This window comes from Podarcis gaigeae (assembly GCF_964106915.1).
Source record: "Podarcis gaigeae genome assembly, chromosome: 4".
NCBI lineage: Eukaryota > Metazoa > Chordata > Lepidosauria > Squamata > Lacertidae > Podarcis > Podarcis gaigeae.
The window spans coordinates 51,107,399-51,132,795 of record NC_139677.1 but is presented as its reverse complement, the minus strand read 5'-3'; the positions used below and the strand labels follow the sequence as shown (position 1 = coordinate 51,132,795).

Genomic DNA, 25,397 nt, shown 5'->3' with positions numbered 1-25,397 from the left:
TTTATTCTGTTTTGATTTACTTGTGTTTGCTAGAGACACTCTCAAATGCCTCTTATAGAAGCAGCTCTGAATTAATAAGGCACAGCTCCAATAGGATTATTTGAAGTGGTAACATACACTAAGCAGAGCTATGATCTTACAAGTCGTAAGCACTGCCATACTACTTGATAAATTGGGCAGTAATCAACAGCATATTTACACAAACTCTGAAAGTATCGCGTTTAGTTCAGCAGCTACAGGAGGATAAGTTTTTAAAGAATAGTAGTCTGTTCTGCAAAACAACTGGATCAGAGTGCTTGAATATAATCTCCCATGCAGTCTCATCCTACACATATATACAGTATTTACTGCTGAGAAAATTCAATGGACCTTTTTTCCAGGTAATTAATTGTGCATAGGATTGCAGCATGGATGCTGGAACTTACTTAAATCCAAGCACTCTATCTTTAGATCTCAGCTGTAATCTAAGGTTACCAGACATCCTTGTTTCTCGGGGACTGTCCCTGGATTTACAAATCAGTCCCCATACAAGATCCATTGAAATTGAAAAGTGTCCCCGGATTCACTGAAAAAAAATCTGGTAACCTTACTGTAATCATATATGTTGAACTCAGTGAAGCATTCAAATGGATCTTTGGATAACTCACAGGCAACCCTTTAACTCCCTCAGAAGATGGTGGACTCTCTCTCCTTCCTTTAAGGTTTTAAAGCAGTGGCTGGATGGCTATCTGTCATGGATCCTTTAAATGAGATTCCAGCATTGCATAGGATTCTACAATTCTATGAACTGCAGCCGATGAATGAATACAGGGGAACATTTTTTGTCCCAAACACTTAAGAGAATGCATCTGAGCCAGAAGACACGTTCCTCTTGACCATATGAATGAACTAATATGTACTATAAATTGCAGGTTCTGAATTTTAATTTTAATCCTGTTCTTCAAACGAGGCTCCCAGAAGAGCTTACAAATCACTAAAGAAGAGGCAGTCCCTGCCCTTGAGCTTCATCTAGAAGGGCATGGTACAAAAGCAAAATGGACCGGGGTAGAAAGAGAAAATACATGGACGCTGGCTAATGTTCTTAGTTACAGGTTCAAAAGACCAGTTGGGACAGAATAGCTCCAGGACAGGAGGCACCTGAAGTTCATAGCCTTTTAGGAGCACAAATTGAGGGGCTCTGCATCCCTTCTCTTTCTCCCTTTGCTGCAGGCTGATGCCAGCTGACAGTCGATGGAGGGAGGAGCCTGGCCCCGTCTTCTGGATCTGGAAGGTCAAGAAGATGTACAAGGCGGCGACAACAAAGCAGTAAAGAATGATGTACATGCAACTTTGTTTTGTGTGATATTACAAGAACAGTTAAATCTAAGTAAATGGTCATGGCGATTAAATATATTATTAATAAATTAATAATAATAATAATAATAATAATAATAATAATAATAATAATAATAATGTTTTAATATTTTCTTTTATTGTTGTGCCACTACGCCTTATGTTCACATAACTGGGGAGAACGACTGCACAAATAAACCCGCACAGTGGCAACTTTTTCTTCTCGGGACAGCCCTGTTTGCTGCCCCCCCCCCTCGCCCCTCTTCAGAGCGCTGCCTGCTTCTCCCACGACCCGCCACTTCCTTCCTTCCGCCTTGTTCTGTCCTCCCCTTTAAAGCTTCCGATTCATCTCGGAGGCCAGCCGCGCCACCTCGAGCCTCCCCTTTAACGCCCCGCTCTTCCTCCGCCGGAAGCGGTCATGCTGGGTCTCGGCGATACAGGAAGCGGATGAGCCTGGCACTTGCCTTCCATCCGTGGGGGCTGCGCGCGAGGGGGGGGGGCAGTTGGGGGTTTGGGAGGGGGAGGGGCAGAAGGAGGGCGCTCCCCCCTTTTGAGGCGGCGGCGAGGAGGAAGAGCAGCGGCGGGAGAGGGCGCGCCAGGAAGGTGTGACTGTAGCGGCGGCGGGTCCATGGCGCGGCGCGGGCGGGGGAGCCGGAGCCGGGGCTGAGCGCCCTGCCCGCCCATGGAACCCGCCCCGGCGGCGGCGGCGGCAGCAGCAGAAGCAGCACCAGCAGCAGCAGCAGCAGCCGGCGAAGGCGTGTTGGCGGAGGACGACGAGGAGGTGGAGGCGCCGCCGGTCATCTACACCATGGAGAACAAGCCCATCGTCACCTGTGAGTGACCCAGGAGTCGAGGAGGGGAAGGCAGGCAGGTGGGCGGGGGGCCGCCCCCCACAGCGAAACCCCCGGGAGGGAGGACTGATGCTTCCCTGCTGGGCTCGGTGGGTTTCGCCTCTGGCGGGCCCTTTCTCTTAACTCCGCTTCTGGAAGACCTCCTGCAAACGCCGGCAGTTGGGAGAGGGAAATCCTTCCCCCCCCCAAAAAAAAACCCCCAACACCCCACCTCCCCCCATGTGTTCTGAGATTGCACGTGTGTCTGGAAGACCTTGGAGCACCCGAGGGTCCTGCTGGCCACGGGAAGCTTTAGCGTATGTGGACTGGATAGCCAAGAGACAGGCCACCCTCCCCCCCATTCCCGATATGATCTGGGATGTGCGGTGTTTCCACATGTTTTAATGTATGTGCAGACGGTTGACAGGATGGATGTGCAGGTACCCCTCGTGCATTTTTATGCTTCTTTCACACCTTGCACTGGGTGGTTGTTCTCCCTTCCCCATTCTCCCAAATGTAAGGAGAGAGAAAGGGGGTAAACTCAAGTTGCTGTGTCTGTGATTAAGCTGGGTTTTCAAACTTCAGGTGCAAGTAGTGTGTCTTAGTTGTTTGGTGTGGAGAGCCTGGAGCTACAAACATTTCGTATATAGTTTTCTGTTACATATTAGCCAGTGGCTTAATTGTCCTTGCTCTCCTAATGAATTAGGTGGGGCCCTGTGAAATGCTTGAAGCTGTCTAAAGTGTCTAATTAACTAGGTTGCTCTGTGGCTAGCAATAAATACTATAAACAATGTAAATTGTATGTTAAAGAAAATTTCTCCTGTTTCCTTTCAGCCTGATTTAAAAAAAATAATCCCAAAGTTAAATTGTTGTAAGGAGATGTTAATAGGCCTGTGTCTTTGGGGACATGCTTCAGAGTAAACAACAATGAAAGCATGGCTATGTGGACATGTGATGCGGCCTTTGATCAAGCCACAGTTCTTCAGCCTCAGTTTTGCAAATATAAAGAGGAAGATAGCAGTATTCTCCTTCACATGATGTGTTTGAGGGTATATGCAGTTAAGTTGTATATTGCTTATGTTAAATAAGAAGAGTGGTGATAATGTGTGCAGGGTGTATTGGGAGGAGTACTGATCTATTTGGGTATGGGCCAGTAAGTGACTGACTTTCTGGTAGATGTGTTTAAGATCATGCAGAATTTTTTTTTTAGTACTGTGATGTCTCTCTTAACCCAGATGTTTTGCAGTACTAAAAACATAGTGGTGTTTTTTCCCCTTTAAAAAAACACAATAATTCCATAAAACAACTGAACAGTTAACATCTACAGGGGGGCTTCAGCTAAGTTTATTCAGAGTAACCCCACTGAAATGAATGGCCTAACTTAGTCATGTTAAATAATTTCAGTGGTTCTACTCTGAACATAACTTAGTTGAATACAAACCCCAGATTATCTAACTCAAGAGTTGAACCAGATTGTTATGGGAAAAGTAGATTAAAGGTGATCAACCCCAGAGTTGGTCATGACTGGACCTAATGGTCAGGGGTCCCTTTACCTTTTTAGTTCAGTTGAAGTTGACATAAATATATAATTATTAGCAGAGAGCAATCTAGTTATTTATTATAGATACATTAGCATTACAGTGGTACCTCAGGTTAAGTACTTAATTCGTTCTGCAGGTCCGTTCTTAACCTGAAACTGTTCTTAACCTGAAGCACCACTTTAGCTAATGGGGCCTCCTGCTGCCGCCACGCTGCTGGAGCACGATTTCTGTTATCATCTTGAAGCAAAGTTCTTAACCCGAGGTACTATTTCTGGGTTAGTGGAGTCTGTAACCTGAAGTGTATGTAACCCGAGGTACCACTGTATGTGCATGTACAAAATAAATTTGCATATATAAAATCAGCATTTATAAAACATTCTAGGGTGTTCAAAACACTACATATGTGCTATTTCAACATTTTGTGCAATGACCCTGAAAGGTAAGTAAGGATATTATTGTGCCCATATTGAAGATTGTGTGTCTTTATATTCATGTTCCTGATGCCAACGGGGAAATGTATGGCTTAGAAACATGTAATCTTAGGGATGTCCCTGCTCACTTCCCCAGCTCTCAGATCATTCTTAAGTTTATATGGATTGTGGATTCAACTGTCAGTTGTAATTTCTTATGATGTCATGCAAGCATTGATTTCTCGAGTATGGATATAAGGTTCAACATCTATGTTTCTGTCAGATACTTGCTAATCTACACTCCACTGTATTGCAGATCACCTTTTAATAAATATATATTTTAGCACTTTTAAAAAGGTTGCTTTTTTCACATTTCTGGTGTATACTAATGATAGTAAAACTGATAGTTGGAGGCTGCAATCTTATGCACACTTCTGTAGATGTAAGCTCTGTTGAAGTCACTGGGACTTACTTCTGAGTAAATATGCATACGATTACATTGAAAATTGGACTTCACTGCTTTCTGTGAAGTAAGTATTAACCACTTTGTTCTTTGGTTCTGAAAATATTTTTCATACGTCTCATTTAATTTGAGATTTTAATTGAACATTGAGTCTAACAGGGCTTACTCCCAATTAAGTGAGCACAGGATTGTGCTATAACTACTTTTTACACAAGCGTAGAAGAACGCAGCTTCAGAACTTGGGTAACTTCCTGGACCAGCAGGATACTTCTCAAATCTCATCATGTTTTAACTCTTGGCACCAGAGTTTATGATTCATTTTATAAGAAAGTCAATTGTTGGCAAGAGAGGGGTACTCAAATATAACTCCATCCAGAGTTTTCATCTTTCCAAATTGCCATAGTTATTATATTCAGATAAGACTGAAGGGGGAAGGGGATGTGAACTTTGAACCTGTCAGCAAAAGTAAAACACAGAGCAGTAACAGTTTTAAAACTTCAGACCAACATCAACAGTGGAAGGCAGACTGAAATAAAAAAGGTATTTATGGCCCATTTAAAAGAGGCTGAAGAAGCTGGCAAATAGGGGTTGGTTCATTCCATGAGGTGGCGTTTCACAGCAGTGAAGTTTAATCTTGACTGTGGGTCTGCAATAAAGGGCTCTGTGGCCAGTTTTAGAGGTTGTATATGTAGTCCTTCAAACAATCTGGTCTCAAACCATTTAGGCTTTAAAGGGAATAACCACTTTAGTAGAAGAGGTGCAACTGCCAAATCAGACGAAACTGGTAAAGGCTGTCCTAGGAACAATGCAACCTGCACTGCCATAGATAATATAGAATTTGAGAGGAACTCCCAAGCTGTATGTTTGGCCTTCAGGAGGAGTGCAATACCATCCATTATTAGTTATGTTTAGGGAACAACCATTTTGCATGAGACTGCTGATGTGTGTGCTGCTTTCGACCCTGGAATGGGGCGGGGGCAGAACAGACTTAAACGCAACGGCTGACTTGTGCAGTGACTTGGAACACATCTCCTGTTCAAATGGGGAGTTGCCTGTACTTCACCTAGATCAGAAGATTTATATTCCCACAGTTCCTCTGTCTAATCGCAGCTTGCTCTCATCCATCACACTTCCAGACACCTTATACTGCTTCCCTGGGACCAGCAGATGCAAATGAGAGCCAGAGCTGTGTTGATTAAGACAGGACAGGGATTCTTTAGCTAGTATACCCCAATTTTTCCATATTGCAAGGGGATTAGTAGGTGATCTGTGGCTATAGGAATTCTCTGCATTCCTTGGGGTGACTATGGGAACTGAAGGACTATGGCTAAGGTTTGGCAGTCTGTTTCTTACCTGTGAGCATGCTTTGCTTTGGAGTTCTAGTTGCAACTTGGAGTTTTTGGTGAGTGTTTGTTTTTGTTCTGAAGTGGAGTAACTGTAAGAGGTCTGAGATCATAAGTGTTATCCATTTGCTCTTTCCTGGATGCTTGGGTGTCAGCCTTGGCTGTTTGTTATTTTGTCTAAAGTACTTTCTTTGTATAGTGTCCTTACACCACTGTTCCCATCACCAAGTTTCCCTTAGCCTCTTGTATGCTAACAGTTCTGAAATCCATAGACATAGCCCATGCCACTCATCTTAATAGGTTGGGATGTATACCTTTGTTTACTCTAGCATTTAAATATTTATTGCTTGTGGCTATAGACCATTCCAAGAGTATCCTATACAGTACTCACATTGTGAGAGAGGATAGTATAATGTGGCTCTCCATTCACTCCAGTGAGAATGCTTTTATTTATACTAGCTTTGTAGGTCTAACTATGCTAGACGAGGATGCAGGAACAGTGCCTGAGCTTCAGGATTAAGCTGGCCACTACTCTGATTCTCCTCCAGTATGTCTTCATCTTTACCTGTTATACTATGACACATAATCTGTGCTGACTTAACAGTATTGTAATGTCACCAGTGTTCGAAGTTTGCCAGGCATGTTTTGCTACTGGAGTGGGTCCAATTGCGACTACATGGAGATCTCTAGATGCCAGGTTGGCAACTGACATCTCTATCAAGCCGGCTGACTCGTACACAGTCCTCCGTAATCACATCAAGGAAAGTAAGTGCAGGGCTGACTACAGATATATTTCAATGTGCTGCTGACTTTCCACAGACCACCCAAATGGAACTCACAAACCATAGTTAAAAAACCTCTGCCTTAGTCTGCCTTGATAGAATATCATTTCCATTTCCACTGTGTGTGTTTCTCCTTCTTGCATACTTAAACAGGTGAATTGTTTGTAAGAGCAAGCAACAGTCAAGCAATGTAGTTTAGATCATAGAATTGTAGCGTTGGAAGAGACCACAAGGGTCATCCAACCCCCTGGCAAATAGACATTCCATTGTGGCGACCGTAACCTAGGTTCAAGGTGCCATTTGGCACTTAGCTTATATAACTGAGTCTCTAACACAGAATGTCATTTATGCTATCACAACTTTACAGTGGTGGTGTAACTTGGAGTAATGCCAGCACAAGAGATTTCATATCTGAAGGAGCGTCTCCTCCCCCATCGTTCTGCCCGGACACTGAGGTCCAGTTCCGAGGGCCTTCTGGCGGTTCCCTCACTGCGAGAGGCCAAGTTACAGGGAACCAGGCAGAGGGCCTTCTCGGTAGTGGCGCCCACTCTGTGGAATGCCCTCCCATCAGATGTCAAAGCGATAAACAACTACCTGACATTCAGAAGACATCTGAAGGCAGCCCTGTTCAGGGAAGTTTTTAATATGTGACATTTTAGTGTATTTTTCATCTCTGTTGGAAGCCGCCCAGAGTGGCTGGGGAAACCCAGCCAGATGGGCGGGGTACAAATAATAAATTATTATTATTATTATTATTATTATTATTATTATTATTATTAATTCCATTGTCATGTAGGCATTATAACTCAAGGACTAGGTTGCACTGTCAATCTGTTGAGAATATTAAAATTAGTTGGTTTGTGAAGTTTCTCACTATAAGTAATCTCTGAATTACAAATACATGTTGGAAGTGCAATGCTGTGATATTTTTTCCTGAGTACCTACGGCAAGAGCTAAACTAAATTTGTCTTGTTTTAATATCATGCTCTAGATTGTGTCCATGCTATCCCATTGTTTAAACTGAGAAATGTAAGTTAGAAATACTGCAGTTCTCTTTCGGCTAGTTTGATAAAACCTTGAATATAATTTTTTATAGAAAGAGGTTCTGCATTTGTAGCATTTTATTATTTGAAAAGTTCTAAAATTGGTAACCAAAAACCGTTTAGATCCATCAGAACATTAGTTTGGCTGTGTAAGTGGAGTTAATGTTTTTCTGTTGCATGCTGAACTCTGTAAATATGTTTGCTACAGTGTGGCATGTTCTGGTGAATTCTGAGTGATAACAGTTTAGTTATTGTGAATTCCAAATACAGTGTGTACAGCGACAAATTCCAGAAGAGCAACCATGTTAATCTTGCAATAAAAAAGAAAATAAGCATTGGTGACTGTTTGTGGACATTCATAGTCAAGAGTCAGTGGTTTCATTTGCATGTAAGGCAAAGCCACCTATGCTAAAACATGCATGAGTATAGTTTGTGTTTTTATATAGTTTTTAGCAAATAAATTTGATGGGCTGACACTGAAGTTAGGCAGATTAGATTGTGTGTGTGTGGTGGCAGCATGTTGGTGTTATCTTGCTCCACACTTAGTTAAGAGGGGGAACAAACCACACAGTGACCAGCCCAGTCTCAACCAGCACTTGTGGTTTGTTTCTCTCAAATAAACCACAATTGGGAAGCTAAGAACAAACCTTGGCTTCAGATCAAGAGAAATAAACCACAAGTGTTGGTTTGGACAAAACAGTAAGCCAGCCATTCTGTGATTTGTTTCTGTTCAAGGAAAGGAGAAATGCTTGAACTGTGTGCATTAGTTAATTTGTTAACAGTGGCCAGCATTGTGTCTGAATGCAGTTAGTTTCTGAGAATGAAACTTATTGAGAAGTGGAATACAACTGTAACTCATGTTTATGTACAAAAGGGAGAAACAACAATTTGAGAAGGTGGAAATATAACTAAATAGGAATGCAAATATTTTCTAGGGTTGTTGTGGGTAATTTGAAAGTACAAAAGTGTTCAGTCAACTACACAGGTTGGCTGATGTATGTTTTCCCTGGGTCTAAGTCTAGGTTTTTTTTCAGTTTGCTTCTGTTGTAGGTTTATGAGTTATAAGTCATTCAGGTGTGTGTATTAAATTTCAGTGAGGACTGGGGCATGTTTGGTCCCATAAGATATTGTGTTCCTTGGAAACTCATCTTCTCTGACGTTTGGAGAGAATTGTCGAGTGCCCTTGCCAGTAATTCTTCCCTTGCACTAGGAGACTGCTGTCCTGGTGTAGGGGGTTGTGTGGCAGTCTGGCAGACTTTTTGGCATGGAAAATGTTACCTGAAGCAAAAATGCTTGAAAGCCACTAGAGAGTGACATGTGTGCTGTATTCCAGCTGGTAACTGAAGGAATGTATTTCTGTTATTTAATCTTAAGGTTAAACAACAATACAGTGGTACGTCGGGTTACATACACTTCAGGTTACATACGCTTCAAGTTACAGACTCTGCTAACCCAGAAATAGTACCTCGGGTTAAGAACTTTGCTTCAGGATGAAAACAGAAATCATGCTCTGGCGGTGTTGCAGCAGCGGGAGGCCCCATTAGCTAAAGTGGTGCTTCAGGTTAAGAACAGTTTCAGGTTAAGAACGGACCTCTGGAACGAATTAAGTACTTAACCCGAGGTACCACTGTATAGTCTGTGCTTGAAGATGTGCAACCTTATATATTGTAACATAAAAAGAAAAAAAAATGGGGAGGGAAGACACAAGTAATCAGATTATTGCATCCTCGTTTTCATGGGTGTTGCATTCTGGGTTATAGTGCATGTACGTTCCGCCTCCACCCACTCCCAGGACTGAAAATGGTGTGCACATCAGCAGTTGCACGTGCCTTGAACACACACAAAGTGAGAGTTGCCTGTACTAAGGAGAAGAAACTTTAGCTCTGTTTGGGGTTTTGGGCCATTGGTTCATCTCTTAATTATGTTCAAAGCTATTTGCCATTCACTAAATACCGGTAGTTGAACCATTGGTGTCCAGAAAGTTAATTTATTGTACGAGCTCAGATTAGCACTGAAGGTAAAGTAGAAATAAATGAAACCCTTTTGAAATTCCAGTCAAGGGGTTATATGATAGCAATGGGGTCATGAACAGTTCTACCAAACACTGTCCTGTATCTGAACAGGAAGAGCTGCGGCTGAAACTTAAAATGTGGCAGCTTTGAAATGAATGAAAGTTAGGACCAAAGAAAGAGGCACAATGCTGGCTTTAAATGTAGGTAGGCTCATTTACCACCCACTATAGCAGTAATTTTTGAGTACACATTCAGAAGAAATATTTCAAATTCCTAGATGCTACTATTAAATTGTACAAGCTCAACATTATTTTTAGCCTATTTGAATTCTTCGGTTTGGTGTGAACCTAGTGTAATGTTTTCTCACTGGGAGTGCTTCTGGAATGCGGTTTCTTGCATGTGAGTCTTTGCTGGAAAAATCTATGTGGCCTTTTACTTCCCTGTGGGTTTGCACATGAGAGTCTTTCGAAAAACACTCCCTTGGAAGAACATCTTAGAATATACTCTTAGCGTACTGTTCAAAAGTTTAAAACTCAGATTTTCAGCAAGTTGTGCAAGCTGGCAAAGGCAGAGATTTGTCCTAGTGGGCCTGTTTAGATATTAGATGTTGGAAAATTACAGACACGAAAACATTGATTTCTGATTACATAAACTCATAGAGTGGATTCTTTTTGAGCACCCCAGGATGTTGATTCTGTTACAGTCATGCTGTGTCTGCTGGATTTGTCTTATTAACTTTGTTGTGTCCTATGAGAAAATTTATCTGAGTGTGTCAGTTTAGTGCCTGCTAGTAAAACAGAATATTTTTAAAAAATGCATCTTTCTTAATTTATAATTTATTACGCTGTTTTTGTATCATGATCCTCCTCCAAACAGGAGCACAGGGTGACTAACGACTTAAAGGTATATAGCAATACATTTAATAAAACAATACAGAACTGAAATCACTTACAAAGCTTAGCAGCAATAGTCAACCACCTCAGCTGCTCCAAGAGATGGGCAGTGCAACTCATAGAATCTTCGGCAGACCTGAACAAGAATCCAGTAATTTTGCACATTCCCTCTGGAATGGAATGCTTGGTTAAATGTTAATGGGATGATGATCCATGCTGTTCTGTTGTTCAAATTGTTCCTTTACATTTGGCATGATTTGACGACTTTCCATGAAAGTTAATTGTCAGCACGTAACATTGGCTTGGTAAGTTCACATGCCCACTTTCACAGTGTAAAGAGACTATGAAACTGACTTGCCAACTGAATGTGAGCTTGTCTGGAGCAGTAAATCTGAAAATTCAGACATTTTGAGTTTTGGATCCAGTTGAAAGGCTGAAAGGAGATCACTGGTTGGCAAATCAGTTCGGGGGATTTAGGGTGTGGCAGCTCAGAGGCAAGTATTTCCTGCTGTTTTTCTTGCTTCTCCAGCCTTGTAATACCTGCTCAGTTGTTCCCATGTACATAAATCGAATTGTACAGATGTAAGTTTCCAGTAATCATCCAAAAGGAACAGACTGTTTCTTTGGAATTTGCTTTGCTTGGGGACGTGAATAGAACGAAACTGCATGTTTGGTTCATTTATAAAAACCTTTAAACCATGGTTGGGCTCATGCTAGAAGTCTCTTGCTGTCTTGTGAACAAGTTATCCCATAGGCAGTTCCTAGCTTCTCCTAGAGTGCTCTGGATTTTTAAATTGAAAATTTCAATCCTCAGCCTTCACTACACCAGTGGAGTAAAGTTGATACTAAATAGGTAAATTTTATATTTAAAGACAGAAGCCACGTGCAATGATAGTATACCATGAACAGAAGCAGAGCACTGCTGGCAGAACATGCCAGCAGTGCAGAATACTGGAGGAAGAACATCCAGCATTCCTATTTTGTAGGGGTGCTGCTTCTTCATCACTCATCACACTTATTATAAGATCATTTGTTCTGAAAGGACCAGTTACAATAAGCAGGAGGAGGCAGGAGAGTGGCTGCTAGGCACATATCCCGGCTTGCCCCTGTGTAACAGATGACACTACTGGTAGTCTATTTATTTTACAGTGTCAATGCAGTAAGCCTCAGCTTACACAGGGGGTATATTCTGGGATTCATGCCTAAAGCCAAAATTGTGTATAATTGAAACACATTGGATGTAGTGGCAGGTATAATTGCCAAAGTCTTACCCCCCATATACCCACTCCAATCCAACCCCCTTTTAATTCTTTTAATTCTTCCAAGCACATAGAGCTGAATGCACACAAGTTTTATGTGCATAAGTTGCAGGCTTACTGTGTGCCACTTTTTCAGGAGCTCTTCTTATGAGAAATGTATTTGGTGCAAGAATACCCGTGAGTATCCCACGTGTTCGGTGTAAGATTTTTCTCCATTGCCTCCAGTTAGACATCTTGTCCCTAGAAACTGGTAATATACATTTCTCTTATTAATCTTGTTGACTGTGTACCCTACAAACCTGTATTTCAGCAATTAAATCTGATGTGGGACAACAATTAGCTGTTAAGCTACTATATGAGAGAAGGTCGGTCCAGGAACCATAGACTTAACATTGAAATTGGAACGGCCTCTATAAACCAAAATTCCCATTTGAGATTTTCACATTGCACATATAAAGCGCCAAATATAGAACACTCAAGTATACAGGGGTGATAAGAAGAGACTGTGGAGGAGTGCTACTCCTCTGTGTGCTGCACTTCTGCAGACTGTTCAGAAAAGGTGAAATACCAAGTTGTTGTAAACTTCTTAGGTTGAGCTGTGAAATTCTTCAGGGGAATGCTAAAAATTCTATTTTTATCTGTTGCTACCAATAATGTCAATAGTTGAAATCAACAGAAAATAGCTATTTCTTGGAATGTAATAGATACTGAGTGCTTTTATTTTATTTTTTTGCATTTGGAGTGCTCCTGTCTGTTCTTCTGTAAACTAGTGTTTGTGCCCTTTTTATTATTCTAAGTATGTAGGTATTTTGCATGTAGTGTTGCAACATTGCCTTCACAATCACTTGCTCAGTGATCGGTTTTACAAATGTGCAAGAATGAAATTGATGATGTATGTCCTCCTTTAATGCTTTCAAATAAAGAGAAAATACCTAAAAGTAATGTTAAATCTTTTTTAGATTTCTAGGCAGTTCTGTTTCAGGTATTTTGGTCAGACAGTACTGTTTTATGTATTCATTCATGAATCACATCTCTGCCAAAGAGCATCTAAAGCAACTTGCAGCCCTGAAACATAATACAGTCAATTTAAGAAAATCTAATCTTATCATTGAAAACACTAGTAGCACAAACTTATCATAAAAATAGTACAAGAAACCTAAAGCTAGTCTGCAGACTAACATTTTTCTTAACAGAGCATTAAGATGAAACAGCAACACAGTTTTCATAAAAAGCAGTGGTAAAATCAGTCATATAACACAAAAAGCAGCAGAATAAAATAAAATCCCATTAGAACCAAATACAAAAATAGTACACATTTAAAATATCAGTGTAGAGCTATCAAATACTGTACTAATTTAATCCGGTCACTAAAGCCTGGTGTGTTCAGAAGGATTATGATGCCTACGTTTTGGAGAGTTCTGGGGCAGCAAAACTAATGAATGCCCCTGTACCATGGTTGTACAGGCTATGGACTTGATCCTCAAGCCTGATTATGACCAAATTTCAAATAACATATGACCTAGCTACCACTTCACCACAAAACTTCTACTCTACATACCTGTTTCAAACCTGCTGTGTTGAAGGCCTTGCAAACCCAGGCACACCTGAGTCCTGAGACACAACAAAGAAGTGCATGTGTGGCTTGCTGGTGGCGGCAGCAATTGCAGTGCTCCCTGCTAGGGTGAGAGCTTCCAGGGCTTGCTGGTTGAACTATAAGAAGACGGCTAGCACAGTGTGGTTCCCTCCAGGTGCTGTTGGACTCCAGCTTCCATTATCACTGACCATTGGCTGACGGAGTTCAGCAACATCTGGAGTTGTCTAAAGGTAAAGGTAAAGGTACCCCTGCCCGTACGGGCCAGTCTTGACAGACTCTGGGGTTGTGCGCCCATCTCACTCAAGAGGCCAGGGGCCAGCGCTGTCCGGAGACACTTCCGGGTCACGTGGCCAGCGTGACATCGCTGCTCTGGCGAGCCAGAGCCACACACGGAAACACCGTTTACCTTCCCGCTGGTAAGCGGTCCCTATTTATCTACTTGCACCCGGAGGTGCTTTCAAACTGCTAGGTTGGCAGGCGCTGGGACCGAGCAGCGGGAGCGCACCCCGCCGCAGGGATTCGAACCACCGACCTTTCAATCGGCAAGTCCTAGGCGCTGAGGCTTTAACCCACAGCGCCACCTGCGTCTCCTATGCTATATATTATTACTTGTTTCCGTTCTATTGCAAATGTAAATATATTTGACTGCTGATTTCTCCTCCCCTCCTCCTCTGGTGACTAACACATAGTGGCCTGCATCCAGAGTTCCTGTGAATGTAATTTGCTTACAGGAACCTACTGCTAGAGGAAGCGGGTGGGGAGCTGATTTTTTTTTGCTGATTCCTCCTTCTCCTTGCCCCCTGAAAATCTGCTCTGGAGATTTGGGGATCCCCTCTATGTCAGATAATGTGGGGGATTGATAGGGGGAATTGGAGAAAATTGCCTCCCTTTCCTCCATGGGGAGCATCCGTTGGATTGCATTCCCTTCTGCAATAAACTTTTCTGTTTGCAGAACAGTAATTTGTGTGTTTCGTTATTGTCTTGTCCTCATATCAAAATGTAGGGCAAATGTCTGTTTTCTTGACATTTATAGCCGATTCCCAGTGTATTCACCGTGAGCAAAGTACACTTGATGTATCATAACAGCTTTAAGAGTCCTGCTGGATCAGACCATCTTGCCAGCATTTTGATTCTCACCAGGGCTTGGCAATATCAGGATTTCAACATCATGATATATCACCAGCTATATAGCAATATAGCTATAGCAATATAGCAATATATCATGATGTCTGAAAATAAGGAGGGAGAAGGAATTAAGGTGGGGAAGCAGCAGCAGCTGAGTGTTGATTCCTAGATTTGTATTGCTCAATAGCCAGGCAGCTACACCACAGGGTTCTTTGCTCCTGTTGTGCATGCCAGTGTTAGAAACTCGGATATATAAGCTAGGCGCCAAAATGGTTAAACCACGGTTACAGTTGCCAAAACGGAATACCTAGTTGCCATTTCTCGGCAAGACAGCTCTATAAAGTCATATTCTTCAAATGATTTACTGACTGTAATTATCAGTTTAACATCGGGTTAGTTCAGATGCCAACCATGAGCTAGGTTAAGAATTTTGAGAACTTAAAGGAGAAAAGTCACTTGATCCAGGAACAGTCCACATATATATTGGCCTATTCCTGCCTTTTTTCTTAATGCAGACTACTGCTGCTCAGGCTGCTCAGAAAAAGAGTTTTAGAAATTCATTCTGATTGTGCAGATAAAATATATCTGATAGAATTCTACAGGATGGGTTTATTAATGTGTGAAAACAGTCTCCAGGCATGCACCTCCTGATGCCCAGGCATCTCCACTTGGTTTAAAGTGGTTTCGGACTGATTTCGAACACTGCTTTCAATGAGTGTAATTCAGATGGGAATGCTAGTGAATTTATTTATACCATGCACCCCTTCCAGTACCCTCTATTACTGAACTGAGCTATATTGATGGTGGTAGGAATAATGATATTGGGCCCAGCTAGAGAACTGGCATTTGCCAAAGTTTGCCCTGGGTTTAGGAGGGGCGGGGTTGGTGGAGTGATACCGCCTCAAAGCAAGAATAAGACACTAATCAGGCATCTCACATCCTCTCCTGTCAGTAACTGGTGATGGCCATAGCAACTGGGTCTAAGGGAAATGTTGAGAAGCCTGAGGTAATGTGTTCCAGTAAGGAACCACTCACATACGTGTGTTACACTGATAGGTTGTATACCAGCACTTTGCTGCTTCACAGCAAAAGGGAACTAGCTTTGATTGCATAAGACCTTGAGTGTCCTTAAGTGTCACATGGTGACCTCCAAACCCATATTGGGAACATGCAGCAGTTTATTACTCTGTGGAAAATGCACTTGGGGAATATGTCTAATGCTTTTTAGTAATGTTTTTTAAACGAGATGGTTTTAAAGACTCCCATAGAAATTGTCGGGACATAATTTTAAAACCTTAGTTGACAGTTTCGTCTATTATCTGCAAATAGCTGGTGAGAAAGTCCAAAATGGAAATTGTGCATTATTTGAAAATTTGAGATGCATTAATTTATTACAAGATGATTTAGGGATTATTTTAGCTGAAAAAAATGAAAGTAAACAAAAGGTGGTGTCAAAGTGTCAATGTTTGACTTGTGTTTTTGTTACGGGACTTTTAGTAGAAAATGTAGGAGCAGTTGTCAAACATGCAGCACCTGATGTTCAGTCTTTCTTAAGTTTTCCATCCATCTTGGTGTTCTTTGCTACGGCATTTGGATTTAGTGTAAAACTGTTTGTGCAGTTAGTTCTCCAAGTTGTGTACTTGTAACCTTCCAGCCCATAGCTCCTTCTTCGCCTCTGCCAATAGAATAAATTATGTAGCTTATTCTATATGCATAATTTTGGAGGTTTGTTTCACACAGAGGATGTTTGCAAACCCAGCCTTAGGCGACATTGCTACACTTCTTTTCCGACAAAATGCTAAGTGCCACTGCCTGCTTTTCCAGCTTTGTGGTTGCCTTGTTTAGAACATCCCAGTGATCACTCAGATATCTCTTTGTGCACATTCCCACTATTACAGGAAGACCACAACTTTTATGTTAATCCTTACTTAGCATTAATGAACCTCTGTTCCCAAAGCCTAATCTGCCAGCATTGCAAAATAACTTTGTAATCCTATCTGCCCTTTAACTGATACACAGCCACTCTGTGCTTTCTTCCTTGTTTTCTCGTCATAACCCCGTATTTCACTTCTTCCCTTCCCTACCTGTGAAAAGACTACAGTATTGGAGCACTATTGTAATAGCTGACTTCATTATTGTTCACTATTTATAGGCGTACTTATAACAGAATTCTTGGGGCAGTTTACTTCGGGGAATAAGCCAAATTAAAAATTAATAACGAAAACAATATAATATGATGTAGCTGAAAACCCAGGTAGCAGAGAGTAAAACAATTAAGAGCTAAAAGAGATTTAAAACACCCTGTGCAGTAGCTGATTTAAAAGGCCTGGTGACAGGACAGCCCCAGCATTCTCAACTGTTTGCAGAAGGACAATGACTAGTCTCTTTAAAATCCAAGGGACTGGGCTCTTAAAAATCCAAGGGATTGCCAGAGCAGAATATTATTCTGGCATAACGTGAATCTTTTATTGGCAGAGAGTCTGAAGTACACTGATTTGGAGAATTTCTAACATGTTGGCAATGGCTCTTACTTGATAATTGCAAAGATAATAGTAAGCTGAACATTGCTGCTCCTGACAGAAACTTATTTGAAGAAATAGTGAGATGATTATTGCACATGCATTTTATTTTCATTGGACTCATAGTCTGATGGAAAAGGAGAGCATAAATGATGTGGTATGAGAAACAGTTTTCCTATTCAGCATCCATTTCCTCCAAATCAAAGTTTTAAAAGCTATTACAGTTTTAAATACTCTGCAAAATGTAGTTGGAAGGACAGTTTCTAATGAAAAATTACAGAGCTGATCATTTTCTACCATTACTTTCCCCAGATTTTTTAAATAATAAAAACATTCAAATTGCGCCATTAGAGCTCAAAGCTGCAGTAATGTTTTCCTGTGCCAAAATCTAGCATGTTCTGAAATGATAGGCATGGTAGGATTTAGAAAACTTTTAGTGCAGCCAATTAAATATCAGTTATCAACTGATTATGATTTTACTTCATATATTAATACTGACTCTTCCTGTGTTCAGGCTTTTGTAGACAAAATCACACTATCTACATGCAAGAGAGAAGTACAGGCTTGGAACAATTCAGAGTTACACCCAAGTACAAAAATTATGCAGGGAAAAAGCCCTAAGGGGTAAAAGAGCCCCTGAACATCTCTACAAAAACTCAGTTTTGTGGAGTGCTGAGAGGAGGCAAACCCTGACAACCTGGTGGAAGAGAGAGATAGAATGGAGTGCTTGGAACAGGTGGACAAAGACATTATAGATTGTAGATATAGGTAACTGATTAGTAAGAACCATTCTCTGAGCTAGGAAGTGACCTATCCAATATTGAGATGTTTCTTCTATGTGAACTTAGTTGCGGTGTTGCAGGAATCAGCATTGGCACAGTGGGATTCCCCGTGCCCTCAATGCCATCCCCAAATCTGCTTTGAGGTGTTGGGAGACACCCAGAACAGATTTTAGGGGGGCAGTGGGAGGAGAAGGGGATAATGTTCTATTACGCAACGAGAAATCCTTACATTGATGGGACGTTCACCTTAGAACTATGTTGAATACAATCCCTAATGTATATATGTTGCCTTTAGATTCTTGTTCAACACCTGGCAATAGCTAAGGCATATTGTAAAAAATGTCTAATAATTGAAACTTAAATGGATAATAGTCACAATAATCAGAATTTTATATTTTTGTTTCTCAGGTGCTGGTGATCAGAATCTCTTCAGTTCTCTGTATCCAACACTTTCTCAGCAACTCCCAAGAGAGCCCATGGAATGGAGAAGGTAGTTCCACTTTTCTTCATTATATGCATTGGGCAAGGAATCAATGCAGTGATGCCCTCTAGCAGTCTCTTGACAAGACTTGAGATGAGTTTAGAAACTTAGAAGGAATAGACATTGCAAGTTTTCAGAGGTGTGAAGTAGCTCGCAATTAATTGTTACACCTTTTACTTTGTCCTGTCTCATTGTCTTAAAAGTATAACTATTCTGGCTAATAGTTTTGGGTGGATGCTGCAAACATAATTCCTGTTTCAGAATAGAATATGTGTTAAGATAATAGAAGAATGTAAATAGAAATCACTTGAAAAAGAGGGATTTACCTATTCTAACTGTTCATAAGGTTCATGGTAAACAAAAAATGAAATGTCTTCCATTGAAAACTTCTGTAAGTTCAGATTTGCTTTTTGTAAGAGAAGATAAGTTTACACAATTTTTAAATACATTGTACTACTGCATCTGGATTTCTGAACTGAGTATTGCCATCTTACCATAGCCAATATATTTGCCCTACATGCTTTCTTTTTCTCAGCTTTGCTTTGTGTGTAGTAATATCCATGTTCTATATACTATTCAGATCTTATGGGCGTGCTCCTAAGATGATTCATCTGGAATCTAATTTTGTACAATTTAAAGAAGAGCTACTACCTAAAGAAGGGAACAAAGCTCTTTTGACATTTCCCTTTCTCCATATATATTGGACAGAATGCTGTGTAAGTACGGGTGTGTGTTTTAAAACATGAACTAACAGCTAGGTAATTTGTAGTTAGCTTTTCATTCTCTTACAGTTTCTGGGTGAACGTATTAAACTCATGGGCAAGGGGAACTCTGTGCCAACTAGAATTATGCCTCATCTAGTTAGCAAAACTAGTGTTAACAGTGTGTATTTAAAGTAAACTGTTGAAAACACTTTTACAGAGAGATCTGTCAAGTGAAAATACTAGAGCCCCCCCCAATTCAGTTTGATAGTTTTAGAACTCCCCACCCTCTGGCGTTCCAGGAAAAAGCATTTCAAGTATGTTTCAGTAAACCTGATGTTGTGTTTAATCTTTTATATCCTTAGGACACAGAAGTGTACAAAGCTACAGTAAAAGATGACATCACCAAGTGGCAGAATGTTCTGAAAGTTCACAGCTCTATGGATTGGTTAATTGTAGTGGTAGAGTGTGATGCCAAGAAAAAAAACAAAACAAACATCCTTCCCCGAACATCTATAGTAGATAAAATAAGAAATGACTTCTGTAACAAGCAGAGTGACAGGTAAGTAATTCTGGAGCTTAAGAATTTTTATTTATCGTATTTGTAGCTGGACAACTTTTGATAGTCTTTCATCTGAGGAAAGGGTGGGGCATCTTGGGCCCTCTTCATGTTGCAGGACTGCAGCTCCCATCATTCTGACCATTGGGTGTACTATTTGGGGCTGGTGAGAGTTGGGATCCACAATGTATCTTAGCAATGTAAGCTTGGACCCTTGTTATATCCAAAAGTAGTGGGGAAGAGAAGCTTCAGAGCTCGATCCGTTCCTGCCATTAGAGATGCTGGGGGACTGCTTCAGATACTATGTTTGCATGTTGCCAACATCATAGAAGTCTAGTGCTTGTCAGCATGCTTACAAAAACAATTTAGATCCTAGATAACTAAGATTGTTTTACTGTCAAACACGGCTTAAATTTTGTATCTTTGTAGCAGCTCTTAGAAAGAATATTTGTTATTACTCTGAGTCTCTTCTAAATGATATCATCTAGTATTTATCAACAAACCATTTTTTCCTAGTAAGTTATGAGAGGGTAAAAGCTAACCTTGTTCTACAAGCGATCTGATACTTATTCAGCAATTCATGGGCTCCAACTCCTGTCAGCCTCAGTAATCAAGCAATGTTGGGCTCTCCACAGGTTCCACACCTCCGATTTAAAATTGCTTGCTTATTTTAAGAATGATTCTAATACATGTGAAGTAGTCCTTTAGTTTGTACTTATTTTGTAACTTGGAACACATGCTATAGAACGATATAGTGTGTGAATATGTATACAAGGGCTTATTAGAAACCTGGACATACCACATTAGTTGAGAGGATTCCATACTAGGCATTATTCAGTGCTGCAGTTGCACAAGAACGCGCAAAACAGTTCCCTGCACTGTTGTTTGTTTGTTTGTTCCTTCCTTCATCCATTCATTCCTATGTTGTTTATATGCCAAAATGGCTTCTACTATTCTACTGCAGCCTCAGTGCTCTCTGAGGGGGCACTCAGGAAAGGCCTGACATGTAGGACAAGAGGAAGTGGGGAATTGGTGGAAATAAGGCAGAGGCAGCTCACTTTTATATTTATATATGTACATTTGTACTCTAGCCTGTCTTTAAAACTCAGACCAATTAGCACTTGGATAAAACTTACAGTCATGCTGGCCACATGACCCGGAAGCTGTCTGCGGACAAACGCCGGCTCCCTTGGCCTATAGAGCGAGATGAGCGCCGCAAGCACAGAGTCGTCCGCAACTGGATCTAATGGTCGGAGGTCCCTTTACCTTACCTTTAAAACATACACTTAACCTGCAGTGGAAATAGCTCTTGTTGTTACTCTCTAACAAATCACATAGTTTCTTAGGGTGTAAGTCATTGGTCACAAAGTTGAAGTTCCATGGAGTCCATGCTTAGAAATCATTTGATAGGAAGAAACCACAGGGTTTTGTAACTGGTGAGTGTTGCAAAATAAGCTGGTGAAAGAAAATATTTCAGAATATTTTGAAACAAAAAATAAGTCTATTGGCTTTCTTCCAGTTTGACCACTTTCATAAAACTTTCCAAATGAAAATTCACATTCTTGTTCAACCAGGAACAGAGCAAAGTGGCAAAGATTTAAGTCTAGCTCAGTTGGCAGTGCATGAGACTCTTAAAGAATCTCAGGGTCATGGGTTTGAGCCCCACAGGGGGCAAAAGATTCCTGCATTGCGGGGGGTTGGACTTGAATTCTATGATTCCTCCTCTGGAAGAAAGCAGGGCCAGCAAGAAATGTCCACTCAAGAGGCTTCTGCCTTTTGGTGGGAAGCAGGGGATGGAATCCAATATAGTGCTAAGGAGAACTTTTGGCCAGTGCAGTGATTCCTGTTCTGGCGCTCTCCCAACCCTCCAGAGCAGATTTAGGGATGGTGCATGGGAAGGTGGGAGGGTAAGTCCTGTTGTTCAAGTGAACATCCTTGCATCATGGGGCATGTCAATACAGCACTGTTCAAATTTATTTTTGCCCTAATGCTACTATGCAGGTCAGGGTGGGATTGCTAATATTAACAGGGCCCCTTTTGAGCTGCCAATAGAAGCCAGGTTTGCTTGGGTCTTGCCATTTTCTCAGCCTTGTCTTTCTCCTCACACTTTGGCACTTAGATAGGAAATAATGATGCACCAAAGCAGCTCGTATTTGCACTCTTGTGTCCTTAGGCGGCATGTTTTTGGATATCCCTTTGCTGCCTGCTCTCTTATTGGCTTAATCAGAATGGAAAGTTGGATACCCTGGATAACAGGCTGGCCTATTTTACTAATATTGGGATATTTTTGGAAGGAGGACAGAGGTTGTGTGTACACACACACACATATCATGCCGCATGTAGATATTATTTAGGTACCTCTGAGGAGTTCCTTTTGACCAAACCTCTTCTAAGCACTCTGTGTCCTTTTTCTTTACTTCTTTACTTTATAACACTTCAGTGCAAGTGATCTGAATTGGGTTTTTGCTTGTGAAAAACCTTCAACACTGAAACCTTGAAACTGGGTGGTTCTCCCCTGCAGAGGGGTTGTCGCTTGTTGGCCCCTCCACTTTGTCTTAGGAGGAGCACTTTTTAATCTTTTAAATTTGTTTTGTTTTATTCATTTCTTTAGGGTATTGTTTTAAAACACCTTGAGACTCTGGTGGTGTGAAGTGATAAAACCATTTCCCCATTATTCTTGCTAAAAAGAAAGTAACCTCCTAGCAAGTCTGGTATCCCATTTGATTTGTCCATTCTTGACCAAAATATTAATTAATCTAGCTCAGTTGGTTAGAGCATGGTACTGATAACACCAAGGTCGCAGGTTCGATCCCCCATAAGGGACAGCTGCATATTCCTGTATTGCAGGGGGTTGGACTAGATGATCCTCGCGGTCCCTTCCAACTCGTATGGTTATACGGCTTTATGATTCTTTCCTCCTTACAGATGTGTAGTGCTATCTGACCCCTTGAAAGACTCTTCCCGCTCTCAGGAGTCCTGGAATACCTTCTTGACAAAACTCAGGACCCTGCTTCTCATGTCTTTTACCAAAAACCTTGGCAAATTTGAGGATGACATGAGAACTTTGAGGGAGAAGAGGACGGAGCCAGGATGGAGTTTTTGTGAATATTTTATGGTCCAGGTATAGTAAAGCAATCTATGGAAAAATAAACCTTTTAAAAACTAGTCTTGTACTGCTTGCATCAAACAGTGTGTTTGCATTAAACTGTTTCCTTTAAATTGCATAGAGCTAAAATCATGAGAAAAAGTTTTTGTTTCAGTGTTTCATTTTTCTTGCATGAGTCCATTTAGTTACCTTGCACAGAGCTTATAGGAAAGGGATCTAAAGATGCAAGCCAGTACCCACTTTGTACCACCAAGATTAACACATTTTCAAGAGTGAAGACTTTTCTTAAAAATTGGCCCTTGATTTCCTAAGAGTAGTCTTCGGTTATTTTTGCCGGGGCGGGGGGCGGGGGAGATACTAAGTACTGTACATTTTTTGTTGCTACGGTTTTGTTGCTTCCATTTTGTTGCACCCTAACTATTAACATATTTTTTCTTTATATATTAAAAGGAAGAATTGGCCTTTGTCTTTGAAATGCTGCAGCAATTTGAGGATGCCCTTGTGCAATATGATGAGCTGGATGCCCTGTTCTCCCAGTATGTTGTCAACTTTGGAGCTGGTGGTAAGTAGTTAAATCAGAAGTGTAATTGAGCATTTCCATGAAGAGATCTGATGACTTTTGCTTTGCAAAATTAAATTCGAGCAATCCAAGGGTGACAAATAATCCACTTGATTGTGTAAACTTTTTATTTCCCCGTAATAAGAAGTGTATTCAACAGAAAACTTTCATACGGATGAGTGTAGCTTAATTCACATTACTTCAATGTGCCAGGTGTTGTTACCTCTCACTGTGTGTGTTTTGCACAGATGGCGCAAACTGGCTGACTTTTTTCTGCCAACCGGTGCGAAGCTGGAACGGGCTGGTTCTTCGTAAGCCAATAGATATGGAGAAAAGAGAACTGATTCAGAACCAGGAAGCCACTCTGTTAGACCTGCGCAGTTACCTCTTTTCTCGCCAGTGCACATTGTTGATCTTTCTCCAGAGACCGTGGGAGGTATCTCAGCGAGCGCTAGAACTTCTCCACAACTGTGTGCAAGAGCTAAAGCTCCTTGAAGTAAGTTTATGTAAATTAATCCATCAAGTGGTTTAATGCTTAAATTTCCTCCCTAGCTCCTTGTTTTGCTCTGGATTATAGAGTGACCAAAAACAGGGGTGGGCAAAAGAGAGATTGGGGTCTGCGGGTAGATTTCTGGGTGATTTGAAGTATGTCAGCAAGGATTCACACTCCTGGTCGTTTAACAATAGCTACAACCAAAAGATATTTATTATTGCTATTATTATTTAAATTCAAAGTCTATTATGATGAGAAATGCTGGTGGAGGTGGGAACCAGGAGTAAAATTTGTGAAAGTGTGAACCAGGAGTGTGAAAGGACTGTGAGCTCAATTCTGTTACTAAAAACAAATTTCTGATCCCAGCCGAGTGTCTGCTCATAGTTTTACATTGCCTCCTGACACTATTTGCATCTGACTTATTTTTGTTGGGTCTTGGGGTTCTAATAAAAAGACAAACTCAAAGTAAATCCCGCAAACCTGAAGTCTTCCCAACCCTGAGCTTAAGGGTCGTTTAGGGTGGCTAGAACTTGAGCCTCCTTTGGAAAGCGATTAGTTAGTTTGTGTGGAAGTTTGTGGTGTCTGGCAGGAGATGATAGATTGTCCTCAAGACCTGGCTTTGTGTTGCATGCAACCCGCCGTTAAAAGCCGTTAGTACTAATCTATACATTTTTTGCCTTATAAGAATAAACATTGGGTCTGAACTATGTCTTTGTTGTTCTTATCTTTAGGTCTCTGTTCCTCCTGGTGCTTTGGACTGTTGGGTCTTCTTGAGCTGCTTGGAGGTTTTGCAGAGAATAGAAGGTTGCTGTGATCGGTCTCAGATTGATGCCAATGTCTCCCACACAGTCGGCTTATGGAGTTACGCCACTGAAAAGGTAAACGAAGGGAGTTATGCATGTTGCCAAACTGTCAGTGGTAAAGTTTCGTAGTTACAATCACAGTCCAACTTTTGTTTCATGGGAGATAGGCCAATATGATACTGAAGTTCTGCTTCTAACCGGTCAGACAAATGTTTGCAAGGTCAGTGCACTCATTTTACTTCTTAACCAAACACTGTACCAGGATACATTTGACTAGCTACATTCCCAGATAATGAACTTTTGTACTTCTTGCATCAGTCTAGCTGACAATCTCTCCCCCCCCAAGACCCTGGCATGTGCATACAAATGTAGTTTTTCATGGGTACATTGGGTGAGGGGATTAGCCCACCTGCGCAGCATGGCAGTCTATTCTCCACATCGTACACTGGACAACTGTATTTGCATAGGGGTGTACATGTCTGCAGTCCAATGTGTGTAGGACCTATAAGATACACGATGCAGTTGGATCCTTCATGTGATAAACTCCATGTTGGGATATGACTGGTTGCAAACAGGGGAATGGGTTTTTACATGATTATGCAGATTAGGCAAATACTGTGGAGCATTTGGTTGGTTACTGTTTCGGAAAGAATGCAGAACTAACAGACTAACTCAGTATGGTAGTTCTGTTGCAGGTGCCCTCTAAGATTTTGGATGTGTTGGGGCGGCGATGCATACATGTGACTTATAACATTGTTTGAAATGAA

At 41.2% G+C, this 25,397-nt stretch overlaps 1 protein-coding gene across 1 annotated transcript in view; it reads left to right on the top strand.

Annotated features, from left to right (window-relative positions):
- The first annotated feature begins 1,923 nt into the window (after window positions 1–1,923).
- Window positions 1,924–25,397, top strand: part of TRAPPC10 (trafficking protein particle complex subunit 10) — a 45,678-nt gene continuing 22,204 nt past the window's right edge. The window contains exons 1-8 of the mRNA XM_083734671.1: window positions 1,924–2,165; window positions 18,337–18,418; window positions 18,990–19,125; window positions 19,476–19,672; window positions 22,595–22,790; window positions 23,226–23,337; window positions 23,583–23,830; window positions 24,559–24,705. Coding sequence (XP_083590797.1) covers window positions 2,015–2,165; window positions 18,337–18,418; window positions 18,990–19,125; window positions 19,476–19,672; window positions 22,595–22,790; window positions 23,226–23,337; window positions 23,583–23,830; window positions 24,559–24,705 — 1,269 coding nt within the window. The 5' untranslated portion in view covers window positions 1,924–2,014. The remainder of the gene's footprint in view (window positions 2,166–18,336; window positions 18,419–18,989; window positions 19,126–19,475; window positions 19,673–22,594; window positions 22,791–23,225; window positions 23,338–23,582; window positions 23,831–24,558; window positions 24,706–25,397) is intronic.